The sequence below is a fragment of the Bos grunniens genome, chromosome 6, assembly GCF_055505025.1.
Source record: "Bos grunniens cultivar Pamir isolate PY7600 chromosome 6, Bosgru_T2T1.0, whole genome shotgun sequence".
NCBI classification, from domain to species: Eukaryota; Metazoa; Chordata; class Mammalia; order Artiodactyla; family Bovidae; genus Bos; species Bos grunniens.
In genome coordinates this window covers 27,291,218-27,315,829 of record NC_141170.1, presented here as the reverse complement: position 1 = coordinate 27,315,829, position 24,612 = coordinate 27,291,218, and the positions used below count along the sequence as shown (strand labels likewise).

At 41.5% G+C, this 24,612-nt stretch overlaps 1 protein-coding gene across 2 annotated transcripts; it reads left to right on the top strand.

Annotated features, from left to right (window-relative positions):
- Positions 1 to 5,703: 5,703 nt before the first annotated feature.
- ODAPH (odontogenesis associated phosphoprotein) lies at positions 5,704 to 23,994 on the top strand. 2 transcript variants are annotated; one of them, XM_086405377.1, is made up of 4 exons: positions 5,704 to 6,161; positions 7,441 to 7,671; positions 9,396 to 10,016; positions 18,472 to 23,994. In XM_086405377.1, exons 3-4 carry the CDS (start codon positions 9,950 to 9,952, stop codon positions 18,837 to 18,839), a joined length of 435 nt encoding a protein of 144 aa, XP_086261503.1. In that variant the 5' UTR covers positions 5,704 to 6,161; positions 7,441 to 7,671; positions 9,396 to 9,949; the 3' UTR covers positions 18,840 to 23,994. The 2 variants fall into 2 exon arrangements, 1 of the variants encoding a protein (XP_086261503.1); XR_015165299.1 differs by having other exon boundaries at positions 5,721 to 6,161; positions 9,396 to 9,569; positions 18,472 to 18,602.
- The last annotated feature ends 618 nt before the right edge of the window (positions 23,995 to 24,612 follow it).

Below are 24,612 nucleotides of genomic sequence, written 5' to 3'. Positions count from 1 at the left end.
AGTATCTGGTCACTTACTAAATAGATACTTTGATTAGCAAGGTGAAAAGACAGCCTTCAGAATGGGAGAAAATAATAGCAAATGAAGCAACTGACAGACAACTAATCTCAAAAATATACAAGCAACTCCTGCAGCTCAATTCCAGAAAAATAAATGACCCAATCAAAAAATGGACCAAAGAACTAAATAGACATTTCTCCAAAGTAGACATACAGATGGCTAACAAACACATGAAAAGATGCTCAACATCACTCATTATCAGAGAAATGCAAATCGAAACCTCTATGAGGTACCATTACATGCCAGTCAGAATGGCTGCGATCCAAAAGTCTACAAGCAATAATTGCTGGAGAGGGTGTGGAGAAAAGGGAACCCTCTTACACTGTTGGTGGGAATGCAAACTAGTACAGCCACGATGGAGAACAGTGTGGAGATTTCTTAAAAAACTGGAAATAGAACTGCCTTATGATCCAGCAATCCCACTGCTGGGCATACACACCAAGGAAACCAGAAGGGAAAGAGACATGTGTACCCCAATGTTCATTGCAGCACTGTTTATAATAGCCAGGACATGGAAGCAACCTAGATGTCCACCAGCAGATGAATGGATAAGAAAGCTATGGTACATATACACAATGGAGTATTACTCAGCCATTAAAAAGAATACATTTGAATCAGTTCTAATGAGGTGGATGAAACTGGAGCCTATTATACAGAGTGAAGTAAGCCAGAAAGAAAAACACCAATACAGTATACTAACGCATATATATGGAATTTAGAAAGATGGTAACGATAACCCTGTATACAAGACAGCAAAAGAGACACTGATGTACAGAACAGTCTTATGGACTCTGTGGGAGAGGGAGAGGGTGGGAAGATTTGGGAGAATGGCATTGAAACATGTATAATATCATGTATGAAACGAGGTGCCAGTCCAGGTTCGATGCACGATACTGGATGCTTGGGGCTGGTGCACTGGGACGACCCAGAGGGATGGTATGGGGAGGGAGGAGGGAGGAGGGTTCAGGATGGGGAACACAGGTATACCTGTGGCAGATTCATTTCGATATTTGGCAAAACCAAAAAAATATTGTAAAGTTTAAAAATAAAATTAATTTAAAAATAAAATAAATAAAAACAGGTGAAATATAAATTTAAAAAAAAAAAAGGAAAGCTAAATAGATACTTTGAACTTAACCATGGCTCCATGGCTCCACAGAGTCCCCAACAGATTTGTGTCAGATAATAAATTTCCCAAATCCTTGTGGTAGAGCTTGTGCTGTTGAAAAAAAATACATAAGATCACATCTGCCTCGGCAAATCTAGGTCTCATGCTTTTTAAAACGGACATGTTTTATTAAACAGAGATAGTGAAGCATACCCTGTTAGTGCAGGACACTAACCACAAATACTGGAGATGAGCACCTTGTGGAGACGGGCACCAGCTGCAGACTTGCCAGCAAAGTGTACTCAACATACAATTTAAGTAGAAGCAAAAGGTATCAGTGCTTATAAAAGAGGTAGACTTTATAATGGTACACAAAGTGTTGCCAGCCTATACAGCTGAAAGGAACTACCTCTGAAATCCTGAGCATTTAAAAAAAATGTTTTGGCTGCAACTCTCTCTCTGACACTTGTGGGTAGGTCTTAAGAGTATTGAGATGTACGTTTCACCTTTCTGTGGCCTTCACCATTATCTGGATATATCCTTGTTGAAAGGATACGAAATGATGTTAGCCAGCAATAAAATGTGGCTATCCAAAGGATCCAGCCCACAAAGTGCCATAGGGACCAGAAAACTAGAATGAAATGAAGATAAATTCTACAATTTAAACCTAAAAACAATTTCAGCAAGCTACTTTTAAATGTACCTTACGGCAAATGCACTCTGCATGCGCCCTATGGGAGGATTGTTTATAAGAGCACAAAATGGAAACGAATTCAAATTCCATCAGACAGAGAATCGATAAATAAAACTATGGTGCACCCATACAAGGCAATAGTAAGCAACAATTCAAAAGAAAGAGATCCATCTATATGAATTGGCATGTGAAGAAAAGACATTTAAGTGAAAAAGAAATAATTTAGAACGCAACTCAAAATATTATCCCATTTATAAAAAAATTTTTAAACCCATATGCAAAACAATTTTTGAGTGTGTGTGTGTGTGTGTGAATACATAAAAAAAGGAATAGAAGGATATGTGGCAAATTGTTAAAAAGTGGTTAATTATTGGACTTCCCTGGTGGTCCAGTGGTTAAGAATCACCTTCCAATGCAGGGTACATGAGTTCCATCCCTGGTCAGGGAACTAAGATCCCACATGCCGCAACTAGAGAGAAGCCCACACCCTGCAGCAAAGAGCCTGAGGGCCGCAACTAAGACCCAGTGCAGCCTAAACAAGTAAATAAAATGTTTAAAGTGGCTGGTTCTATACAGAAGGAAGAAAATATTTCCAGTAGGGTAGAGGGAGTGGGAAAAGAAAGAAGGTGTGGGGAGAAGGAGAGAGAGAAAGGAGAGGGAAGGAAAGAACAAGTTTTAACAGCATTCTACAAATTTAAATCAAAGCCATGCCATTTCTGAAAAAACTAGTAGCTGCTTGTCACCATTACCCTCATCATCTCCTGGAGACACTGGTGAATGTTAGATACAAGTCTTAAAGTATTACCATTTCCTGTAATTCCTGAATATTTCAAAGAACTCTCTCAAACCTCTGCCAGCTTAACTACTGCAGTTTATAGAAACCATTGTCTGGGTAAGTATGATGACAAGATTTTAATTAGCTTGCCTATGACTAGCCACCTAGCAGAAACCTAAAGAAAACCGCCTTCATTCCCTGTTGAGAACCTTCCCATTCAGCTTTCCAACTGACTCAATACCTCAGAAAAGTAAAAAACAGGACTTCAAAGTACTGCTGTGTGAGAGGTATTGCACACGCTCACAAGTCACAATTTTCATAAATCCTCATGTTCTGCCTTTTCTTAGTTTTGTTTCAGATATCCAGGTTCTAGAAGAAACGTTTGTCTGAAACAGAAAGTTATTATTTTTTCAAGAATAATTATAGTTGATATTTACATAGCCCCAATTTCCACTGAAAGTGTTTAAATGGCATTAACTCATTTAAACTCACAACAACCCTATGAGGTACGCACTATTATTATTCTCATTTTATAGAGGAGAAAATTAAAGTTGGGTAATTTGCCCCTTGGTCTTACAGCTTGTATAATGATACATATTCTCACAAAGAGATACATTGTTATCAACCCCAATCTACAACCCAGAGATTTCAATTCACTAAATACTGAATTGCTCACTGAAAACACCTAAAGGCCAGACTTCACTCCTGAATGGAAATTCAGGAGCTCAAACTGGGGCAGTTTAAGGTTGAAGGATAAAATCTATACGCACCCTGTGTCTGAAGCTGGGGAAAGCCCATAGTGACTCATCACCGCAACCTGGATCTGTCTGATGCTACTGCCAGGCATAAACAGGGCGGCTGAGCACACAGGATGAAGTCACCTGACCGCATTCGTAGCCAAGACACAGGTATCCACAGCTTCCACCTGCGGGGAAGTCTGTCTAGTCACCGGGCTTCTCTCAGCTCTCAGGAAGAACGCATGGAATGATAAAAAGAATCATCTTAATTTCTTCAAAGGCCTTACCTTACCCAACCACTGGAACTGACATAGTTTTCTACTCCCTATTTCTATAGTTTGTAAGCACATACAAGAATATAAAAATTAATAGCTCTTCTTTCCATTTAACAAGCAACACTAGACTAGAATCTTTATTCTCTATGTGATTTGCTACCGTAAGACTGTGCTGGTTATACTTTAGAATCAATCTTCCCATACCGCATGCAGTGCACTGGGTATGGCCGCAGGTATAGCTGGATCCAGGGGGTCAAATGATGTCAGAATCTGCTCTCTCTCCAATCGGTTTTATTGAGCAGACTCTCTTTGTGTAGGTATGTCTCTCCCCAACTTCAAGTCCAAAGGCAAAATTTATGTGCCTCTTTTCCAGTCACTTATACAAAAGTTCCAGGATTGGTTTTGACTGGGCCCCGGTTGATTTGGCTTGAGTCAAATGCCCAACCCTAAACCAATTTCTGTGGCCATAGAAAAGCAATGTGATTTGCAAGTGTAGGATACAGACAATCCTGAAGCCAGGGAACTTAGGCTAATCAGTAGCACTGGGCCAGATGTTGGGCAGGGCAGGCAAAAGATAACAGCAGTGGGACTCAGAGCAGTGTTGTCTCTGAGAGGTGTGAATAGTGGGGATGTGGCTTCAGAGTGGAGGTTTTAGTAAATCTTTTCGTGTACTTTGTCTACCAGGATAAGGCGGGAAGGTGTAGGAGTATTTTGGTCCTCATGACAGTGATAGATAAAGATACCTTTAAATGCACAATTTGGTTAACTGGGAAACATACAGAATCATTTCATCATTCTATTTGACCTAGAAATTAGATTCTGTTTCTGATCTTGTGACAGACTGGTTTTCCAGCTCATCGTGGGCCAGATTCATTCACATTCATTCATCCATATGTTCATGCATTCATGCAGGCCAGAAGAATCCACTAAGAGTCTGCCATGTAGGAAGCACTGGGGTCACCCTGAAATCAATGGTACCCTAGAAGGGGAATCTCCGAAAAAGCATCCAACCCCTTCTCTCCCTATCAGCTGTCATTCTCCCCACCAGCCCTGCAAAGTAGGTCCATGGGGCTCTGACATCATAAACCCAAATACACCCCTCACCCAGCTTAAATCATTATTAAACATGGACAATCTTGCTTCATCTATACTCCCACTCCCCATCCTCTGATTATTTTGAAGTAAATCCCAGACAACATACAACCTGTAAATATTTCAGCAACTATCTCTGAATCCATCTTTATCTTTTTGTTAAAATCATTTATCACTATCATATTTGCAATAATTACTTAATATCATCAAATATCCAGTCAGTGTTTACATTTCCCCAGTAGTATTTTCTTTAACAATTTGTTTATTTGAAGCAAGACCCAAATAAGGTCCAAATGTTGTAACTGTTTATGTGTCTTAAATCTCTTTTAATCTGTAAGTTCTCCCTCTACCTCTTTTTATTTATTTAAGCCTTGAAAAAAAAATTACGTTAACAACCAGCTTTTGTCCTACAGTGCATGCCTGAATTTTCAGGATACTTTCACAGAGCATTTATAACAATAAGCTGACAACCAGGGGGTCAGAGTCCACCTAGCACAGCGATTAGAGCATGAATTCCAGAGCCTAACTGCCTGTGTTCATATTAAGGCTCTGCCACTTAATAGTCACATGAACTGACCTCTCTGTGCCTCAATTTCCTCATCTTTAAGTGGGGTTCACAATAGTACCTTCCTCATTGGGTTATTTTGAGAATTAAATGGCTTGATGTATGCACAATAATTAGAAGAGTGGTGCACAGAACACAGCAAATGATACATTATACAGATGAAACTGAGTCAGTCAGGCTGACAGGTCCAAGGCCTCACAGCTAATGGGTGGCAAGGCAGAGACTAGCACCCTGATTTATCCCACTGGCTTGATACTGTTTCAGACCATTGATAAATGAAAGCTCTCACGTGGTGGGCATCACTCCGCCCCTGACCAGCATGTTACTGCCTTTCTGTTGTTAAATCACTGGGATGACTTTAGGAAACTTCTCCAGGTCTCATCTCAGTCTCCAGATCTGCAAAGTGGTGGAGTTGGAGATAAATCTCAGGTGCCTGCAATCCCTTTTAGGAGAAATCCCAGCAGAAGACGCCCTTAGCAAGCCTAGCAGGAGAGTCATACAGTCTGCTCCACGTTGGCGCCAACCACAGAAGCCTATAGATTCCCGAAAGGAGTGTGATCCACCCCCAGGCCTCCAGGAAATGAGCCTCGCAGCGCTAACCGCTACTCCCTCAGCCTGACTCAGGGGGCAGGCCGGTACCCATCACTCTCCCCAGGTTATCCGTAATCCTGACTCACGGCGGCCCTGATGGCAGCTTCCCGGCTTATTCACACGGCCAGGTAAGGGGAACGCCTCCCCCAGACAGCTTCAGCGGTTTCTGCAGCAGGAAACCAGCCTCATTGGACGTCTGTCGCGCCTTTGGTTACCTAAGGCCTGGCAGCAAAACAGGGACTTCATCTCATCAGGACTGCGGAGGTAAGTGAAGCTAGGTGCTGCTGATCATCCGCAAGCAGTCGTGCTGGGGTCCTTGAGCATGTGATAGGCGGCTCTGCAGAGTGCCCCTCAAAGCCGCAGACGGACATCCAGCAGTTCTCAACTTGTAGGGTCTGAACAACAACATGCAAATAAAGACCAGCAGTAAAGATATGTTACAGGGACTTCCTGGTTGGTCCAGCTGCTAAAACTCCCCACTCCCAATGCAGGCCACCTGGGTTAGATTCCTGGTCAGGGAACTAGATCCCACAGGCCGCAACTAAGATCCAGCGTAGGGCTTCCCTGGTAGCTCTCTGAAAAAGAATCTGCCTGCTAATGAAGGAAACACGGGCTTGATCCCTGGTCCTGGAAGATCCCACATACGATGGAGCAACTAAGCCCATGTGCCACAACCACCGTGCTCTAGAGGTTGGGAGTTGAAATTCTGGAGCCTGGGCACCCTAGAGCCTGTGGTTGCCAACAAGAAGAAGCCACTGCAATGAGAAACCGGCACAGCATAACTGGAGAGTAGACCCCTACAACTAGAGAAAAGCCCACAGGCAGCAAGGAAGACCTAGCACAGCCAAAAATAAATCATTTTTTTAAAAGACCCTGCTCAGCCAAATAAATAAATAATAAAAGTTTGTTTAAAAGATATGTTAGGATTTTCTGTCAAATAAAAATTCGATGAGGGACTTCCCAGGCAGTCCAGTGGTTAAGACTCCATGCTTCCAAGGCAGGAGGCATGGGTTCCATCCTTGGTCAGGGAACTAAGATCCTGCATGCTGCTCAGTGCAGCCAAAAAAAAAAGAATTGTATGAAACTTTAAACATTTTTGTTCCTTTTGAAGTTTTATTTCTTTACTTCATAAACTTCAGGACAACAAATGCAAACAGAAAAAAAAATTCTATTACCATTTTGCTTTTGTTACTTATTTTCATCAACATTTCAAATGAAAGGTCATCAGAAATCCAATACAAAAAGAAAGAGGAACAGAATAAATAATACAAATGTCCATCATACAAAATATTTGGCTAAATAGTTTGCAGTAAATCCATAAAACACAACACTGGCAGTAGTTACAGAGAGTACGTGGATCTAATTTTATTGGCATGGCAATGTGATTCTAATACAGAATACAAAGTATTAATAGTCTACGTAATACACACCCATTGGCGTAAAGCTATGGGTGTCTCTGCTTTGCAGCCCCCAGTGCTTTTTTTATCTTAACACTCAAACCTTTTCCTGTCATTCCTTAATTAACATTTAATGTCCCTGCCAGACTAGACACTCCATGAGAGCAGGAACTCCATCTTTAGCCCGAGCACCTATACCAGCCCGAGACGTGGCACAGGACATGTGGTCAACAGAACCGAACCGTGGAATCTCAGGAACTAAGCTTGTCCCTGCTTCCTTTCCAAATTGCTGACGCATCGTTGACTTAACCATCTATTTCTAGAATTTTTGCCTAGGATTATCATCAAGTCTGTGGAATTTACCATTCTTCTAGTTGGTGAGTGTTTGCATTCTTATTCACTTTGGTTCTCAGTTTGCACAGTCTCTCTCATTAGATTGCCAGCCTTTTGAAGCCAGGGACTGTGCTCTGTTTTGTTCTTTCTGCAATGGCCAGGAAAATGTTCTGCTCAACCATTTGGTCTTTGAGCTATCGAATGAGTTGGCAAGTATAAGCTCCTAAGAGAACAAAGAATTGAAGTCACTGTAATTTAGCTGCAATCACAACTCCCTTTCTTTTTTTTTTTTTCACTTTTGTATTTTTATTCTTGTTACACCTTTTATTTAATATTCGTTAGCAGAGCCAGTGTGGGCAGGAAGAGGGGAGACAGGCTTTGGATTCACACCAACTTAAAAATCTCAGCTCTGCCACCCCTCAGTGGTGCAACTTTGGATACATTGCTTGAGTATTTCTCTGGGCCTTGGTTGCAATTTTGGATACATTGCTTGAGTACTTCTCTGGGCCCTGGTTTCCTTGTAGGTAAAATGAAGATGATAACATTTGCCTCGCGGATTATGGACATTCAGTTATACAATGCAAGCTACAGGCTTAACACAGTGCCTGACACATAATAGATGCTCAATAAACGTTATCAATATCTATATTGACACAGTAGAAGACGGTCTCTTAGCCAGTTCAGCAGCTTAAAGGAGGCTTCCAGTCCTTATACAGAGCAGTCTGGTGGGTGCCCGCAGCATGTTGAACATTTGAAACCGGAAGCTTCTCCGTAGCGCCTTCATGTACGTCTGCTCCAACTACCTGAGTTGTTTTTGTCTCCAAACCTGTTCTGTGTTGTCCTCAAACCTCTTTATCCCAGCTGAACTTGTCCTTGTAATTGAGTGATTTTTTAACTAATTAATTAATTTGGGATGGGCTAGGGAGGTGGGTTCAGGATGGGGGACACAGGTACACCCATGGCTGATTCATGTCAATGTATGGCAAAAACCACCACAATAGTCTTAAGCAATTAGCCTCCAATTAAAAACAACTCCCTTTCTTGTGCCGGGCACTGTGGTTGGAGCTCTGTGTCAATTACCTTTCATTCATCACAACAATCCTCAGAGGGAAATACTACAAGCCCCATTTTACCCCTGAGGCTTCAAGTCACCCACCTAGTAAGAAAAAGAATCAGGGCTGGAGCCAGTTTTTCCTGACTCTAAAGTCCATACCTTTTTTAACCTTTATTTTATTCAAGTATAGTTTATTTACAATGTGTTAATTTCTACTGTACAGCAAAGTGACTCAATTATACGCCTATATACATCATTTTTCATATTCTTTTCCATAATGGTTTATCACGGGATAGTGAACATAGTTCCCTGTGCTACACAGTAGGACCTTGTTGTTTATCCATTCTCTAGATAAGTTTGTATCTGCTAATCCCAAACTCCCAACCCACCTCTCCCCCTATGCCCCACATCCCCTTGGCAACCACAGATGTGTTCTCTGCATTTGTGAGTCTGTTGTTTCATAGATAAGCTCATTTCTGCCATATTTTAGATTCCACGTGGATTTCGTATGATATTTGTCTTTCTGACTTACTTAGTATGATCATCTCTAGGTCCAGGGGCCATGCTTTTAATCACTTGCAACCATGCCCTCCCATTCCTCCAGTAGCTGACAAGAAACAAACTGGGCATCTTTGGGGCAGTTTGATGAATCAGAGGGAGTCCTGAAAGGACAACTCACTAAGTTAACCTCCCAAAATTTTCATGTCTGCTTAGATAACGACCATGACGGCTACTAGAGAAGACAGTTTTTCAACTGTTGCTCTTGGCTCCTGAACCAAAGCAGAAAAGACATAATCCCTGATCTGAAACCTGTGAACAGCCTCGTCAAACCGCTTCAGTCCCTGAGCCTTTGGATAACCCCCTCCCCATCCCGTTTGGCTTTGTGAGGTAAGCTATACGGAAGGAAACAGTGTGGAATATTTCCTGGACAGATCCTTTCTCTTGCCGAGGAGACCTATGAACACAAGTAAAGAGAAGGCACTAAGAGAAAAAGATTTAAAGGAATTAGAAGTACAGCGAAGATGTGATTGTCCACAATCCAGCTCCAATCAAGGATGGATAGATGATGTTTGGCCGTCATTATAAGAGGCTCTGGTTGATAAATACTGTCTGGTATTTCCTTGCTGACTTCTTACCCTCACACCACAGGCCCTGATGGCTGTGGTCCATTATGCAAATACAACTCCCTGAATCAAGCTGTGGGTGACTCACCCACCCCCTTTAAAGCCACGTTGGGTTCGAGGCAGTGACTGCTCAGGGTAGAAGCCATGGCTCACAGACCCTGCTTCTCCTACTGGCTATTGGTCTGCTGGTTGGTGGTAACTGTGGCAGAAGGTAAGGGTTTTGCTTTTATTCTCCTGCGGGTCCACTAATTAATAAGCTGTGTAAAAAGAATGAATTTGGCTCCATGATTATACATATCCATGAATTGGAAACATTTACGTCAGCTTCCATCAGCATATGTGTTTAAAGAGAAAGACACTGAATTTTATCATCGGAAGATGTTGGTCCTAGTCTCAGTCCTAGCTATATGACTTCAGATGAACTTAACTGCTCTGAAATGCATTTCCTCTTGTGTAAAGTGACGGCATGAATGACATCCATTATTATGGGGGTTGTTAGGACCACATGAGCTATCCTTCAAGAAAAGCTCTTCAAGCTTCAAGCACTATATGAATACTAGTTATTATTGCTGTGGAGCTAACAATATCTGCCCTGAATTATAGCAATGTCCACCTCTTTGATTTCCTAATCATGTCTAGTCAGTTGTGTCCTGGTGCTGTGGAGGTGAGCCTAGACTTCTTGCTTTGAGATTCTATGAGATTCAATTTCTCCACTGCTCCTTTCTCTTTCCTTTTCCCCCACTACAATATTTCCAGGTGGCCTGAGCTAGAGAATTGGTTTGCAAACCCTGGGGACAGGCAAGAAAAGGAGGAGAGCCCCAGGAGTCATACCAGGCCCTCCACCCCTTTCATGTGGCCCTGGAACTTTGCAGGGGTGCAGCCAGACCCTAGTGGACCCTAGTCACCCCCCAACCAGTTCACTGAGCCCATGCACCACAGCTCATAACAGAGTGGAGGGGAGCCGGGCCATTGGAGCTGGTGGTTCCAGAAAGTGAACCACTCTTCAGGAAACCCTATAAACATGTAGCTAAATAAGTTATAATGAAATTAGAGGTTTATTCACTTTTTTTAAGCACCACTAAAATGTGGTTTCTGTTTTGGGCTCCCTCTTCCCCACTGTCCCTCAGACTGGCCTCAAAGTCCTTCAAATGCAGCTTCACTCTCTCCAGGCAGCCCTGGTTCCAGGTCATCACTTGCTTACACCTGTCCTGGCTCTGCCAGACAGGATCACGTGTGGGTCCCTGAACTCACCCCGTCCTCTCTCATCTCCATGGCAGCAGCAGTGGCTAGCGCTTCCCCTGCTTTCACCCGTTTATTACAATTCTGCTTCATAGGATGTCATTTAGTGTCACTATGGTACTATGTGTGTCATAGAAGTCACTATGTCACCTTCACAACAGTTTTCTTAAGATACGTAGTTTTAAAATTGCAATCTCCTTCTATCTGACATTTTTGAATTCTTACAGCAATTCACACATCGCCCACGGTACTTGCTGCGTTATGCTCTGTATTGTAAATCCATGTATTTGTAGCATCTCCCCATAGGCCCTGTTTCTTCATCTCTGCCTTTGCCGCAGCTCCTAACACAGTAACCTGCACACTGTTGAGTTGACTAGACTCACAGCACAGGATTGAAAGAGGCCTGTGTGAACTTGTGTGAAGTGGGCTCCAAAGTCTTTATCTGTAAAATTTGGGACTTGACCAAAATAGCTAGTCATTCTGTGAGTCTATGCAGTGGATTAAGTTGCAGTTATTGTGAGCAAGTTAATCACAGGACTTATATTTCTTTTTGGTTCGCCTCTGAAGGCACCTGAGAATGTATAAAAGAAGAACTGCATACTTATACATCAAGCATAAAGCTTACTTCTCTTAAAAATCAGGGTAGCGCACTACAAAACAGCTATTGTCTGCCCAAACAACCACAGACTACAGGTAATTATATTTTCTAAAAAGAGGTCATCTCATCCTTACTTTTTTTTAAAAGTACTAGTTGGTGTACTATGAATTTCATGTCTAGACTATAATAAACCCACTTAAAATTGATGTCCAAACTCCAGCAATAGTTTGGCTTATTTTATTATCCTCTAATTTTGAATGTAAATTATTTTTGAAAATTTTATGGGTTTGGCAGTCCAGTGGTAAGACTCCACATTTCCACTGCAGGGCACATAGGTTTGATTTCTGGTCTGGGAAATAAGATCCCACATGCCATGTAACCAAAAAAAAAAATTTTTTTTTAATTTTTTTCTGAGACTAGAATGAAATATTCACTTAGACTTGCAAAAATCTGCAGAAATGTACTCAACACCCATTAATACAATCCTCACCTGCCTGCCTGGCCACTCATTCAACTCATCTGTTATGTACTGGGCATAAGTACTCATGCTAAGCGAAGGACTGTTTATAGCAATGACCAATAGGGGCTTCCCGGATAGGACAGTTGGTAAAGAATTCACCTGCAATGCAGGAGACCCCGGTTTGATTCCTGGGTTGGGAAGATCTGCTGGAGAATAGAAAGGCTACCCACTCCAGTATTCTTGGGCTCCCCTTGTGACTCAGCTGATAAAGAATCCTCCTGCAATGTCGGAGACCTGGGTTCGATCCCTGGGTTGGGAAGATCCCCAGGAGAAGGGAAAGAATACTCACTTCAGTATTTTGTCCTGGAGATTTTCATGAACTGAATAGTCCATGGGGTCGCAAAGAGTCAGACACAACTGAGAGACTTTTTCACTTTCACTTTCAATGACCAATAGAGTCAACAGTCCTCCTCATCTTCATGGAGGTTCAATAACCTACTAGCTCAGTTCAGTTGCTCAACCCCATGGACTGCAGCACAACAGGCCTGCCTGTCCATCCCCAACTCCCAGGGTTCACTCAAACCCATGTCCATTGAGTCAGTGATGCCATTCAACCATCTCATCCTCTGTCGCCCCCTTCTCCTCCCGCCTTCAATCTTTCCCAGCATCAGGGTCTTTTGCAATGAGTTGGCTTTTCGCATCAGGTGGCCAAAGTATTGGAGCTTCAGTTTCAGCATCAGTCCTTCCAATGAATATTCAGGGTTGATCTCCTTTAGGATTGACTGGTTGGATCTCCTTGCTGTCTAAGAGACTCTCAAGAGTCTTCTCCAGCACCACAGTTCAAAAGCATCAATTCTTCAGTGCTCAGTTTTCCTTACAGTCCAACTCTCATATCCATATCTGAGCACTTTACATATCTTATTTTAGACACTACAACAAGCCAATAAGGAGCATTGTTTTCTCCATTTTAACAAATAAGGAAAGGCAGACTTGGAGGACACTATCAATTAAGTTATGGAAGCTGTCAATAGTCACACAATTATTAAATGGTGGAGCTCATATAAGTCATAGAGCTCAGGGATTCTATGCTGTTTTTAAAAATTATGAAAGTATGATAACATTTACAAGTGACTTGGAAAATGCAGAACAAAGTTATATATAGTTCCACTGTATATTACAATTATTTTTTAAGTAGATAAATTAAGATTTTTAGTTGGAGTTAAAATAGAAAACTCTCAAAAATTAATAGAATGAATAGGCATAAAAGTAGAAGGAGGTAGTGGACCTGAAAAGCATTTTGAACAAGTTCAATGTAATTATGGTTTATACAATTTTCACACAACAGCAGAATACAAATCCTATTCAAGTTCCCAAAGACTGTAAACCAGGAGAGACTGGAATATATCCAGGGGTGTGAAACAAGATCCAAAAATTTCATGGTCTAAAGGTACTGAAATCATACACAGTCTGTTCTCTTAAGGGATCCTGTGCTTTTAAACACTATGCTATTCTCTCAAAATGTTTCCAATCTGCATTTAAATATTTGACTGACTTTAGTCTAATTAAGATTACAGAAGAGCTCTCATTTTTGATATTCAGTATCTTTGGTGTCATGTCAGTATGCTACATAGTGAGAAATATTTGCTTATTAATAATCACATTATCCCTGAGAGGTAGGAAAGTGATAACTTTTGCAATTATGGAAGCTGAGATCTCTCTCCGTCTGATCAAGTCCACTGTAGGCACAGTGCTAGTGATCAGGAGAGCAGGTATGCATGATGATCTCGCAGGTACATCAGTGGAGGAGGAATATAACCACTGAATACTAATCACATAACCGATAAATATGGTGAAAGTGGACTCACGGGTGCTGTGGAAGCATATTGCTAAAGGCCTTAAGCCAGCCTCAGGGCAGGGAAGACCTCCTTGAGAAAATGAGATGTGAAATCTGCATAGAGATAAACCAAGCAAAGAGAGCGGGAAATGATGTTCTTGGCATCTGGAACCAACTTTTTAAAAGCCCAGGACCATTGATGATTGCTGTCAAAGTATTTGTCAACATTTGTCAGAAGAGAGCATTGACTAATACTGGACAAACCAGGGATTTCTCTGGCGGTCCAGTGGTTAAGACTCTGAGTTTCCAAAGTAGAGTGCACGAGTTCAATACTAGTGACAACACTAATACTTATTTGTGGGATGGCGGAAACAGAGTCAGATTCCTATGGATTAAATAGGGTGAGGGAAAGGGAGTCAGAATGTGTAGACTTCTCTTTGAAGTGAGAGAAGTAGAAACAAAGAAGTTCATGGCAGATCACCGAAGTTTTCTCTCTGCAATATGAAGCAAAGTAATCTGCTTAGAAAGGCCAGGAGAATTGTGAAGAGAATTCTTCATTAGAAAAGTCAGGAGAATTGCGAAGATAATTCTTCAAATGAATGAAGAAGAATGAGAATGTTGAAGGGGCTTTGAAGAGACTATGGGAGGTTTAGAAGACAGAGAGAATGGATCAGAACAAGGACAGAGAGAATTCAGGAGCAGTATTAACTCTTCGGAGACCATGAATGGCATCAACCCACTCACTCAGATGTATGGCCTGAACCTCGTAAAAAGCCTGTGACAGTTCCCCAAATAAGTCCCTAAAGTTCCCACATGTTACAACACTTGAGCTAGCCAACCAGGAACCTGCAGTAGTCACCACGTGTGTAGTCTGCTGGGGGAATGTGGTTCTATGTGAGCTAGTTACTGGGAGGAGCATATATCTTGACCTTGAGTACCGAGAAATTCCTGGAATAAGACAGCATTGACTAATATTGAACAAACCAGGGACTTCTCTGGTGGTCCAGTGGTTAAGACTCTGAGTTTCCAAAGTAGAATGCACAAGTTCGATCCTTGGTTGAGGAATTAAGATCTCACATGCTGCGTGGCATGGTCAAAAAAAAACAAAATAAAAAAGTTTTTTTTAATTTTAAAAAACACTAGACATCCCAGAGTCAGAGAAACACTAACAACTCTAACACCCCAATGTCAGGAGGATTTGGTAAGTAGCCTCAGTTTTAAGAAGTAAAATGAGCACAAAGGGTGGATATTTTTAAAAGCTAGAATCCAATTCACTGAGTGGCAGAGCCCAAGACCTAGCTAAACCTTATCTGATAGCAAAATGTCCCAGTGGAGCTCAAGAGTAAGGCTAGCTTCCTCTCTAGCAACTGGATTCTCAGCAGAAAGTTTTTATGTTAAAAAGGTTCATAATTAATCTGATTGTATAGGAGGAAAGAATGAGTGATATGCCATTAAGTCATCTTCTGTAGTTTGAAATGTCTTAATCCAGTTTCAACCGTAACATTTTAATACTCGGTAGCCTGAGTGGATATGGGAGAAAGAGTCAGTATTTAATTCACCCATTCAAGCTGGATTAACAAAATAATAGAGGTGATTATTATAAAGATATTTCCAAGAAACTTAAGTACAGCCAGCCCTCAAAAAGACCAACCCTGGAAAGTCAAGAGCCGAGGTTACTCTCACAATCACCCTGTTACCACATAGGTACTTGTCTCTTTTTCTCTCTGAGAGGCCTTCCCCATTTTACAGCTATGGAAAGACTGGCTCAGCTGGCCAACTCCTGACTCTCCAGCCTCTCCCCTACACCTTCTCCTTACATCCTCCACTGTGTCACTTTGTTGAAATTCTTGGATGAAATCTGATTTGTCACTGGCCAGTCAATGAAAGAGTTGAATGTCTAACAATAGTCCTGTGAGGAATTCATTTTTTCCATCATTCACACTCAGCTGCCCTTTCCAGACTTGTATTGGCAAGTTTCTAAAGGAGAGAAGGGATAATTTTCTAAAGGAAATCTTGCTATTTCATAGCCAATTTGATTAAATGATATAGCTAGAGGAAAGACCTTGACACTGGATATTGATCCAAATTTCTTCTTGGAAACTTGTCACCTGGTCCTCACTGCTCATTCCTCTGCTGCCTGTAGACTCTCCCTCTGTCCTCTTCAAGGAGCAATTTCACTGCTGGGGAAGTGAAGCAAGTTCTTTTGGATTAATAGCCTTCGGGGGGACAGTTACTTTTCTTAACATTGCATTTTTTTCCACCAAATTTTCTTATTTATTTATAATTTATGCACAATAAAAGGCAACATCTTAAAAGTGCAGATGAATCACTTTTTACATATATGCATATGTGCATATAATCATATGTGTGTACACATATATTTTTGTGTATATTTATATGTATGTGTATAAATATAAATGTGTATACATATCTCCATATTTATGTAACAACCACCCAGATCAAGATCGAAAGAATTCACTGGTTCCTTTCTCCACTAAATAACACCTACACATAACCCTAAGCTGTTTTTCACTTTTTTTTAAACCATTCAGTTCAGTTCATTTGCTCAGTCGTGTCCGACTCTTTGCGACCCCAGGGACTGCAGCATGCCAGGCCTCCCTGTCCATCACCAACTCCCAGAGCCTACCCAAACTCATGTCCATCACATTGGTGATGCCATCCAACCCTCTCATCCTCTGTCATCCCTTTCTCCTCCTACCTTCAATCTTTCACAGCATCAGGGTCTTTTCCAATGAGTCAGCTCTTTGCATCAGGTGGCCAAAGTATTGGAGTTTCAGCTTCAGCATCAGTCCTTCCAATGAATATTCAGGGTGACTTCCTTTAGGATGGACTGGTTGGATCTCCTTGCAGTCCAAGGGACTCTCAAGAGTCTTCTCCAACACCACAGTTCAAAAGCATCAGTTCTTCGGTACTCAGCTTTCTTTATAGTCCAACTCTCACACTCATACATGACTACTGGAAAAACCATAGCTTTGACTAGATGGACCTTCGTTGGCAAAGTAATGTCTCTGCTTTTTAATATGCTGTCTAGGTTGGTCATAACTTTCCTTCCAAAGAGTAAGCGTCTTTTAATTTCATGGCTGCAGTCACCATCTGCAGTGATTTGGGAGCCCTCAAAAATAGTCTCTCACTGTTTCCATTGTTTCCCCATCTGTTTGCCATGAAGTGATGGGACTAGATGCCATGATCTTAGTTTTCTGAATGTTGAATTTTAAGCCAACATTTTCACTCTCCTCTTTCACTTTCACCAAGAGGCTCTTTAGTTCTTCTTCACTTTCTGTCATAAGGGTGGTGTCATCTGCATATCTGAGGTTATTGCTATTTCTCCTGGAAATCTTGGTTCCAGCTTGTGCTTCATCTATCCTGGCATTTCACATGATGTACTCTGCATAGAAGTTAAATAACCTGGGTGACAGTATACAGCCTTGACATACTCCTTTCCCAATTTGGAACCAGTCTGCTGACCTGCATACAGATTTCTCAGGAGGCAGGTCAGGCGGTCTGGTATTCCCATCTCTTTAAGAACTTTCCACAGTTTGTTGTGATCCACACAGTCAAAGGCTTTGGCATAGTCTATAAAGCAGATGTAGATGTTTTTCTGGAACTCTCTTGCTTATTTGATGATCCAGCGAATGTTGGCAATTTGATCTCTGGTTCCTCTGCCTATTCTAAATCCAGCTTGAACATCTGTCATAGATTAACATAATTTTCCTTGTTCTTGAATTTCATATAAATGGAATAATACACTACATACTCTTTTGTGTCTAACTTCTTTGGCTCAACGTAGCATCATAGGATACATCCATGTTGTTGTATTCATAATTCTTGGTCTTTATTACTGAGTAGTATTTTATTATATGAATACATAGTTTATTTATCCTCACCTATTGATGCTTTCTGTGTGTATGTACTTAGTTCCTTCAGTCATGTACAACTCTTTGTGATCCTTTGTACCATAGCCCGCCAGGGTCCTCTGTCCATGGGATTCTCCAGGTGGAATACTGGAGTGGGTTGCCATACCCTCCTCCAAGGGATAGTCCCAATCCAAGTCTCCCACAATGCAGGCATATTCTTTACCATCCAAGCCACCAGGGAGCCCACTGATGGTTTCCAGATTTAGATTAATATGAATGAGAGTGCTATGCAGATTTCCTTTGTGGTTAAGACTCTGCACTTCCACTGCAGGGGGCCCAGGTTTGATCCTTGGTCAGAGAACTAAGATCCCACATACCCCACAGTGTGGCCAAAAAAAAAGCTGCTTAAAAAAAAAAATTCTTGAACTAATCTGTAGACATACACACTCATTTCTCGTGGATAAATTCTCCAGCATGGAATTTCTGGGTCACAAAGAATGTCCATGTCTCATTTTACTGACCTAGACAGTTCTCTGAAACATGCTTTAGGGAGACTCTAGAATTCTCCCTTCCATTCTTTCTCCTCTGCTACACCTGATGACTCTCCCCTCTGCTCCTGTCATCAGGCCTATTTCCTGACATGCACTTTTCTCCCCACAGGACAAGAAGAAGTGGTCATGCCTCCTGGAGACTCACAAAATAATGCAAACCCTACAGACTGCGAGATCTTAACACTCACCCCTCCCCCTGCCACAAGGAACCCAGTGACTAGGATCCAGCCCATCACCAGGACACCCAGGTGTCCCTTCTATTTTTTCCCGCCACGATGGCTCCGAGTCTACATTAGGTTTCCATACAGGCCTTATCCTCCTCCAACGTGGAACCACCATTTTCAATTCCATCCATATTTTTGTCCATACAGTCGCCTTCCTCCTTATTACAATTATTTCCCCAGGAGAAGACTCTGGAGAGGAAGTTCCTCTGAGGAAAGCAGAGAAAAGAGAGAAGCCCCAAATGTGCTGAAGTAAAAGAAGCCAAGGCCTCAGAAAAGACTAGAAAAAGATTTGTGCTTTCAGTTTTCAACGAAAACAATTGGGTTGGAAAATTATGCATCTTAAACTCCACTGACTGGAAGTTGTTCTCCTTGTCAGCAGTGATCGTATTGGTTTATAGGTTATTCATGATAACAGAATAGAAGCAATAATGACATTATTCTTATCCTTTACTTTTTATGATCACAGCATGTTTATGCAAGAAAAGTTCTAAAATGAGTGGTTCCCATAATTCCTATCATCCTGCAATACCAGAAGAATCATCTCCATCTTCTAAATCACAGTGAAGAGCATTTAAATAAATCGAGACTGCTATAAACCAAATGGAGACATTAATGACACCATTTTATGCTTACTGGAAAACTCACAAAGCAAGGCATATTTACAAAGTGATCTTTAAAAGAAATTATAAAAGACAGAAAGTTTTGTTTTATTCTGTTTGGCAGTGGTTATTCATTCACTTTTAATTAACATGATATTATATTAGTTCCAGGTTATTTAACACAATGATTCAATATTTGTATATATTACAAAATGATTACCACAATAGTTCAGTTAACATCTGTTACCATACATAATTACAAAACTTCTTTCTTATGAAGAGAACTTTCAAGATCCACTCAGTTTTCCAACAACAAAAAAAAATTATAAAGATTAAAACAAAAAGCTATGGGGAGTTTAACAATAGGTACTATTTTAAAGATACTATAAACTAAATTACCTAACCAAAAAAGTTCTTTTTAAACTGCAATATCTAAATATACTTTAATGTTAACTATTTAAGCCACCAATGAAAACTAGTTTGATATGTATCTCACTGTTTCTCCTATTATCTTCGTATGCATGCTAAGTCACTTCAGTCGTATCCAACTGTTTGTGACCCTATGGACTGTAGCTCGTCAGGTCCCTCTGTCTGTGGGATTCTCCAGGCAAAAATACTGGAGTGAGTTCCCACTCTCTTCTCTTCATATAGATACTAGTTTAAATTATATACTTCCCCTAAAACTTTCAACAAGATTCTAGGCTCAAAATTCAAGTACAGAGATGTTCTAGTAAGTCTAGAACTCCACAGACACAAATTCAGTCAACTATAGTTCCAAATAGGAAAAGGAGTACGTCAAGGCTGTATATTGTCACCCTGCTTATTTAACTTATATGCAGAGTACCTCATGAGAAATGCTGAGCTGGAAGAAGCACAAGCTGGAATCAAGATTGCGGGAGAAATATCAATAACTTCAGATATGCAGATGATACCACCCTTATGGCAGAAAGTGAAGAGGAACTAAAAAGCCTCTTGATGAAGGTGAAAGACGAGAGTGAAAATGTTGACTTAAAACTCAACATTCAGAAAACAAAGATCATGGCATCTGGTCCCATCACTTCATGGGAAATAGATGGGGAAACAGTGGAAATAGCATCAGACTTTATTTCTTGGGGCTCCAAAATCACTGCAGATGGTGACTGCAGCCATGAAATTAAAAGACGCTTACTCCTTGGAATGAAAGTTATGACCAACCTAGATAGCATATTGAAAAGCAGAGACATTACTTTGCCAATAAAGGTCCATCTAGTCAAGGCTATGGTTTTTCCAGTGGTCATGTATGGATGTGAAAGTTGGACTGTGAAGAAAGCTGAGCGCCGAAGAATTGATGTTTTTGAACTGTGGTGTTGGAGAAGACTCTTGAGAGTCCCTTGGATTGCAAGGAGATCCAACCAGTCCATTCTAAAGGAGATCAGCCCTGGGATTTCTTTGGAAGGAATGATGCTAAAGCTGAAACTCCAGTACTTTGGCCACCTCATGCGAAGAGTTGACTAATTGGAAAAGACTCTGATGCTGGGAGGGATTGGGGGCAGGAGGAGAAGGGGACAACAGAGGATGAGATGGCTGGATGGCATCACTGACTTGATGGACGTGGGTCTGAGTGAACTCCAGGAGTTGGTGATGGACAGGGAGGCCTGGCGTGCTGCAGTTCATGGGGTCGCAAAGAGTTGGATATGACTGAGCGACTGAACTGATAGGAACCTTGTATTGTGAGAAGGCAATATCAGCAACAAATCCCACAGGCTGTGTTCATTTGTTATTGATATTTCTTTAGCCATTCTGTAAAATACTGCCTCCTTTTTGTGTGTTCACCTTGCCTATAGTATAGGAACCTCGGTTTCTCATATGTGGTCAGTGGCTTACATCTGTTCCTCCCAAAAACTATGTGCAAAGTTGCTGCTGCTGCTTCTACGAAGGAAAAAATGTAGGAGTTTGGGGGCACACAAAGTCATGGAGATGCTGGGAATGCTGCCTGGGAAGTGGAGAGAGATATAAAGTCATCATGCTCTGTTTCCTCACTATATTAAAAGATAAAAAGAAAAACACTGTTTTCTTTACTACATAGCAGATTTTCATCCTAAGAACAGATATTTGCTTAGAAATCACAAGCTTAAGTAAACCTGTATTTGAAATCCTCATTAAGTTAAAAAAAAATCTATATTTTGTAATAAACTTGCTCACTCATTTGCTTTCTTTTTGGTTGATGGGGCATAATCTGAAAAGGGCCAACCTTGGGCAAACATGAAGACAGATCAGTGCTGTATTTGAACCTCACCTCCCTCCCTGGACCTCCTGCTTTATTACCTCTCACTCTCACCTCTCACTGCTCACCCAGCTGTTCCGTGAGCTCACCACACTCCACCGCCCAAAACCAACCTGGTTCTGACAGGCCTTTCTCTCCCCAGACATTTGAACTGCAATCCAGTATCTCAGCGTGGTTCAGTCGCTTAGTCACGTGCGATTCTTTGTGACCCCATGGACTGTAGGGATCGCCATTAAATCTGCTCTGAAATCCAATCCCTGAAGGCCTTGTTGGTGATCTATAGACCTCAGGAAAACTAAGACAAACTAAAAAAGGTGTAACAGCTTCAGTGCATCCATTACAGAAAGTGGGCTACTCCTGGGGTATTTCACAGTAAGACCCTTTTTCGAAATGGCCTCAGATAAAATTACATCATTTCTCACCCTTGAACATGCATAGAATAGCCTACATGAGAAACAGCCCACAACCACAATTAAAAGTATAGGCCTTTGTGAGTTTCCAAATCCAAATATTACTGCTCCATCATGTCTGACTCTTTGGGATCCTTTGGAGTATAGCCTGCCAGGCTCCTCTGTCCATGGCATTCTCCAAGCAGGAATACTGGAGTGGGTAGCTGCTATTCCCTTCTCCAGGGGATCTTCCCAACTTAGGGATCAAACCCAGGTCTCCTACATTGCAGGCAGATTCTTCACCCACTGAGCCATTGGGGAAGATCCTTGTGAGTTTGGGTTAGTACATTTTTCTTTTAAAATATGGAGGTACCTAGTAGGTTTATTTGCCTGGAAAATCCCATGGATGGAGGGGCCTGGTGGGCTGCAGTCCATGGGGTCACTAGGAGTCGGACACGACTGAGCGACTTCGCTTTCACTTTTCACTTTCATGCATTGGAGAAGGAAATGGCAACCCACTCCAGTGTTCTTGCCTGGAGAATCCCAGGGACGGCAGAGCCTGGTGGGCTGCCGTCTGTGGGGTCACACAGAGTCGGACACGACTGAAGCAACTTAGCAGCAGCAGCAGCAGTAGCAGGTTTATTGACTTAGGGGGATCATTTTCAAGTACTAATATGTCAAAATGAACTAGTTTACAGGTGTTCCTCTCAGCGTATAGATGGGATTGTCTGCTTCTGCAGCAATGGCAGTCTGTTGGGAACATGTGACTGTTTTAATGCATCTTTTATACATGCTTTAATACATCTTTTGCTTTGTGGCAGAAATAGCCTATGCAAGTCTAAAGTTCTAATTATACTAAAAAGGCTTAACCTGAATCAAATCATCCAGTGCCAGGACTCAGCATATTGCATACTGAGTGCATATTGCATATTGCATATTGAGTGCAGCACTTTCCACAGCCTCATCTTTCAGGATCTGGAATAGCTCAACTAGAATTCTATCACTGCCGGGAGCCAGTGTGAGGAACTCCGCCCATGGCAAAGGTCATGAGGAAGGAGGCTCGGCATACGCAAAGGCGGAATCGAGCCTCAGGAGTCCCCCTGGAAATTCTTGAGCATCTACCCCCAAAACCAGAGTCTGCCTACTTTCTGCTTTGTGCTTTCACCTACACCTCTGACTTTACGGGGGGCTGTCCCCTACTACCTCTCTCTGAAAAAAGAGTTAGCTTACAGCTCCAGTTAATAATTCCTGGGTGTGACAGTGTTTCAACCTACAAACTCCTTTGGAAATCCTGTAGCCTGCCTGAATAGGTTTTTCCGGCCACATGTGATTGTTCAGAGCCTCCCAACTGTGAGAGGCGGAAGATGTTCTAAACTGTCTAAACACAGATTCCTTTGAGTAGTTAAAAGATGGATTAGAAATTGTATTGGTGAAGGGTTTTTCACTTGTTGGGCCAATGTTTGCTGCTAAGTTTCCATATCCCTTACCTGCTGTGTCCCTGGCAGTGTATTGATTAATATGATTGGTGTAAGTAGTAGTTTTAATGTTTGTAACCTTGGACCCTTGAGTTAATTCTTTTTCTTGTTGTAGCCCACCACACCTTTGCCCTATAGGAATGCAACTTTAATGCTTTTGGAGGGTGGCACCTGACTAGTCACCTTTAGAGAAAAATAAGTTTTCTGAAGAAAGGGTCTTAAAATGTTAACAGGCCTCTGGGCCAGAAGATGATGCAAATCACCTAAACTTTTGCGTATGATAAGTTTGCAGGAAGAAAGCCTGGCTTACTGCATGACTCTACCCCTTCCCCCATTATCCTCTATGCATAACTTAAGGTATAAAAACTACTTTGGAAAATAAAGTGTGGTCCTTGTTCACCGAAACTTGGTCTCCCCATGTCGTTCTTTCTCTCACCTTCTCGCTGAATTATTCAGCCTCTTTTCTCCACTGAATTTCCTCACTGAGCTATCCTTATTTCAGCCTCTTTTCTCCACTGAATTTCCTCACTGAGCTATCCTCATTCTATTACTCTTTATATCCTTAATTAACGTTTAATTAAGCAGTTGTTTCCTGATCCTCGCCGACGCCGTCCCCGCTTCGAATTCCCTGGATCCACCGGGGCTGGACCCCGGCAATCCAGCAAACCCAAATTTACAAAACAACTGCTCTGTAATTTCCAAAATATGTGGATGTCAGGGTAGACAAAGTGTAAAGACCATTAAAGAGACGTGACAGCTAAATGTAACATGGCCTGGAGCTGGGACAGAAAGGGAGATATTGCCATAAAGGGTATTATTGGAACAACTGGAAAATTTTTATGTGAACCATGTTTTAAGTAGTAGCCGTATATCAATGTTAAATTTTCTGAGCTTGATAATTATGTAAGAAAAGATCCTTAGATAAAAATCTGAAGGTAAAGGAATATGTTTTATGCAACTGTCTTAAATTATTTGGGGGAAAAAATGTGTGTGTGTGTGTGAGAAGGAAGGTGGGGAAGGGAGATAGGGGGAGAAAAGGGGAACATGGAGGGAGGCTGGGAGGGAGAGTGAAAAAAAATCGTGGGGAAATGTTTTTATAATTGATATATTTGGAGGAAAGGCATATGGCAGTTCTTTATATCATTCTTGCAACTCTTCTGTAGCTTGAAATTATTTCAAAATGAAATTAAAAAGACATTATTAAAAACAACACAGGACCTAGCAATAGGGGTTTAGTTGTCGGGGAGGAACTGGCCTGTTTAAGGTCTCAGGAAACAGATGAGGGAGACGACAGTTGAGA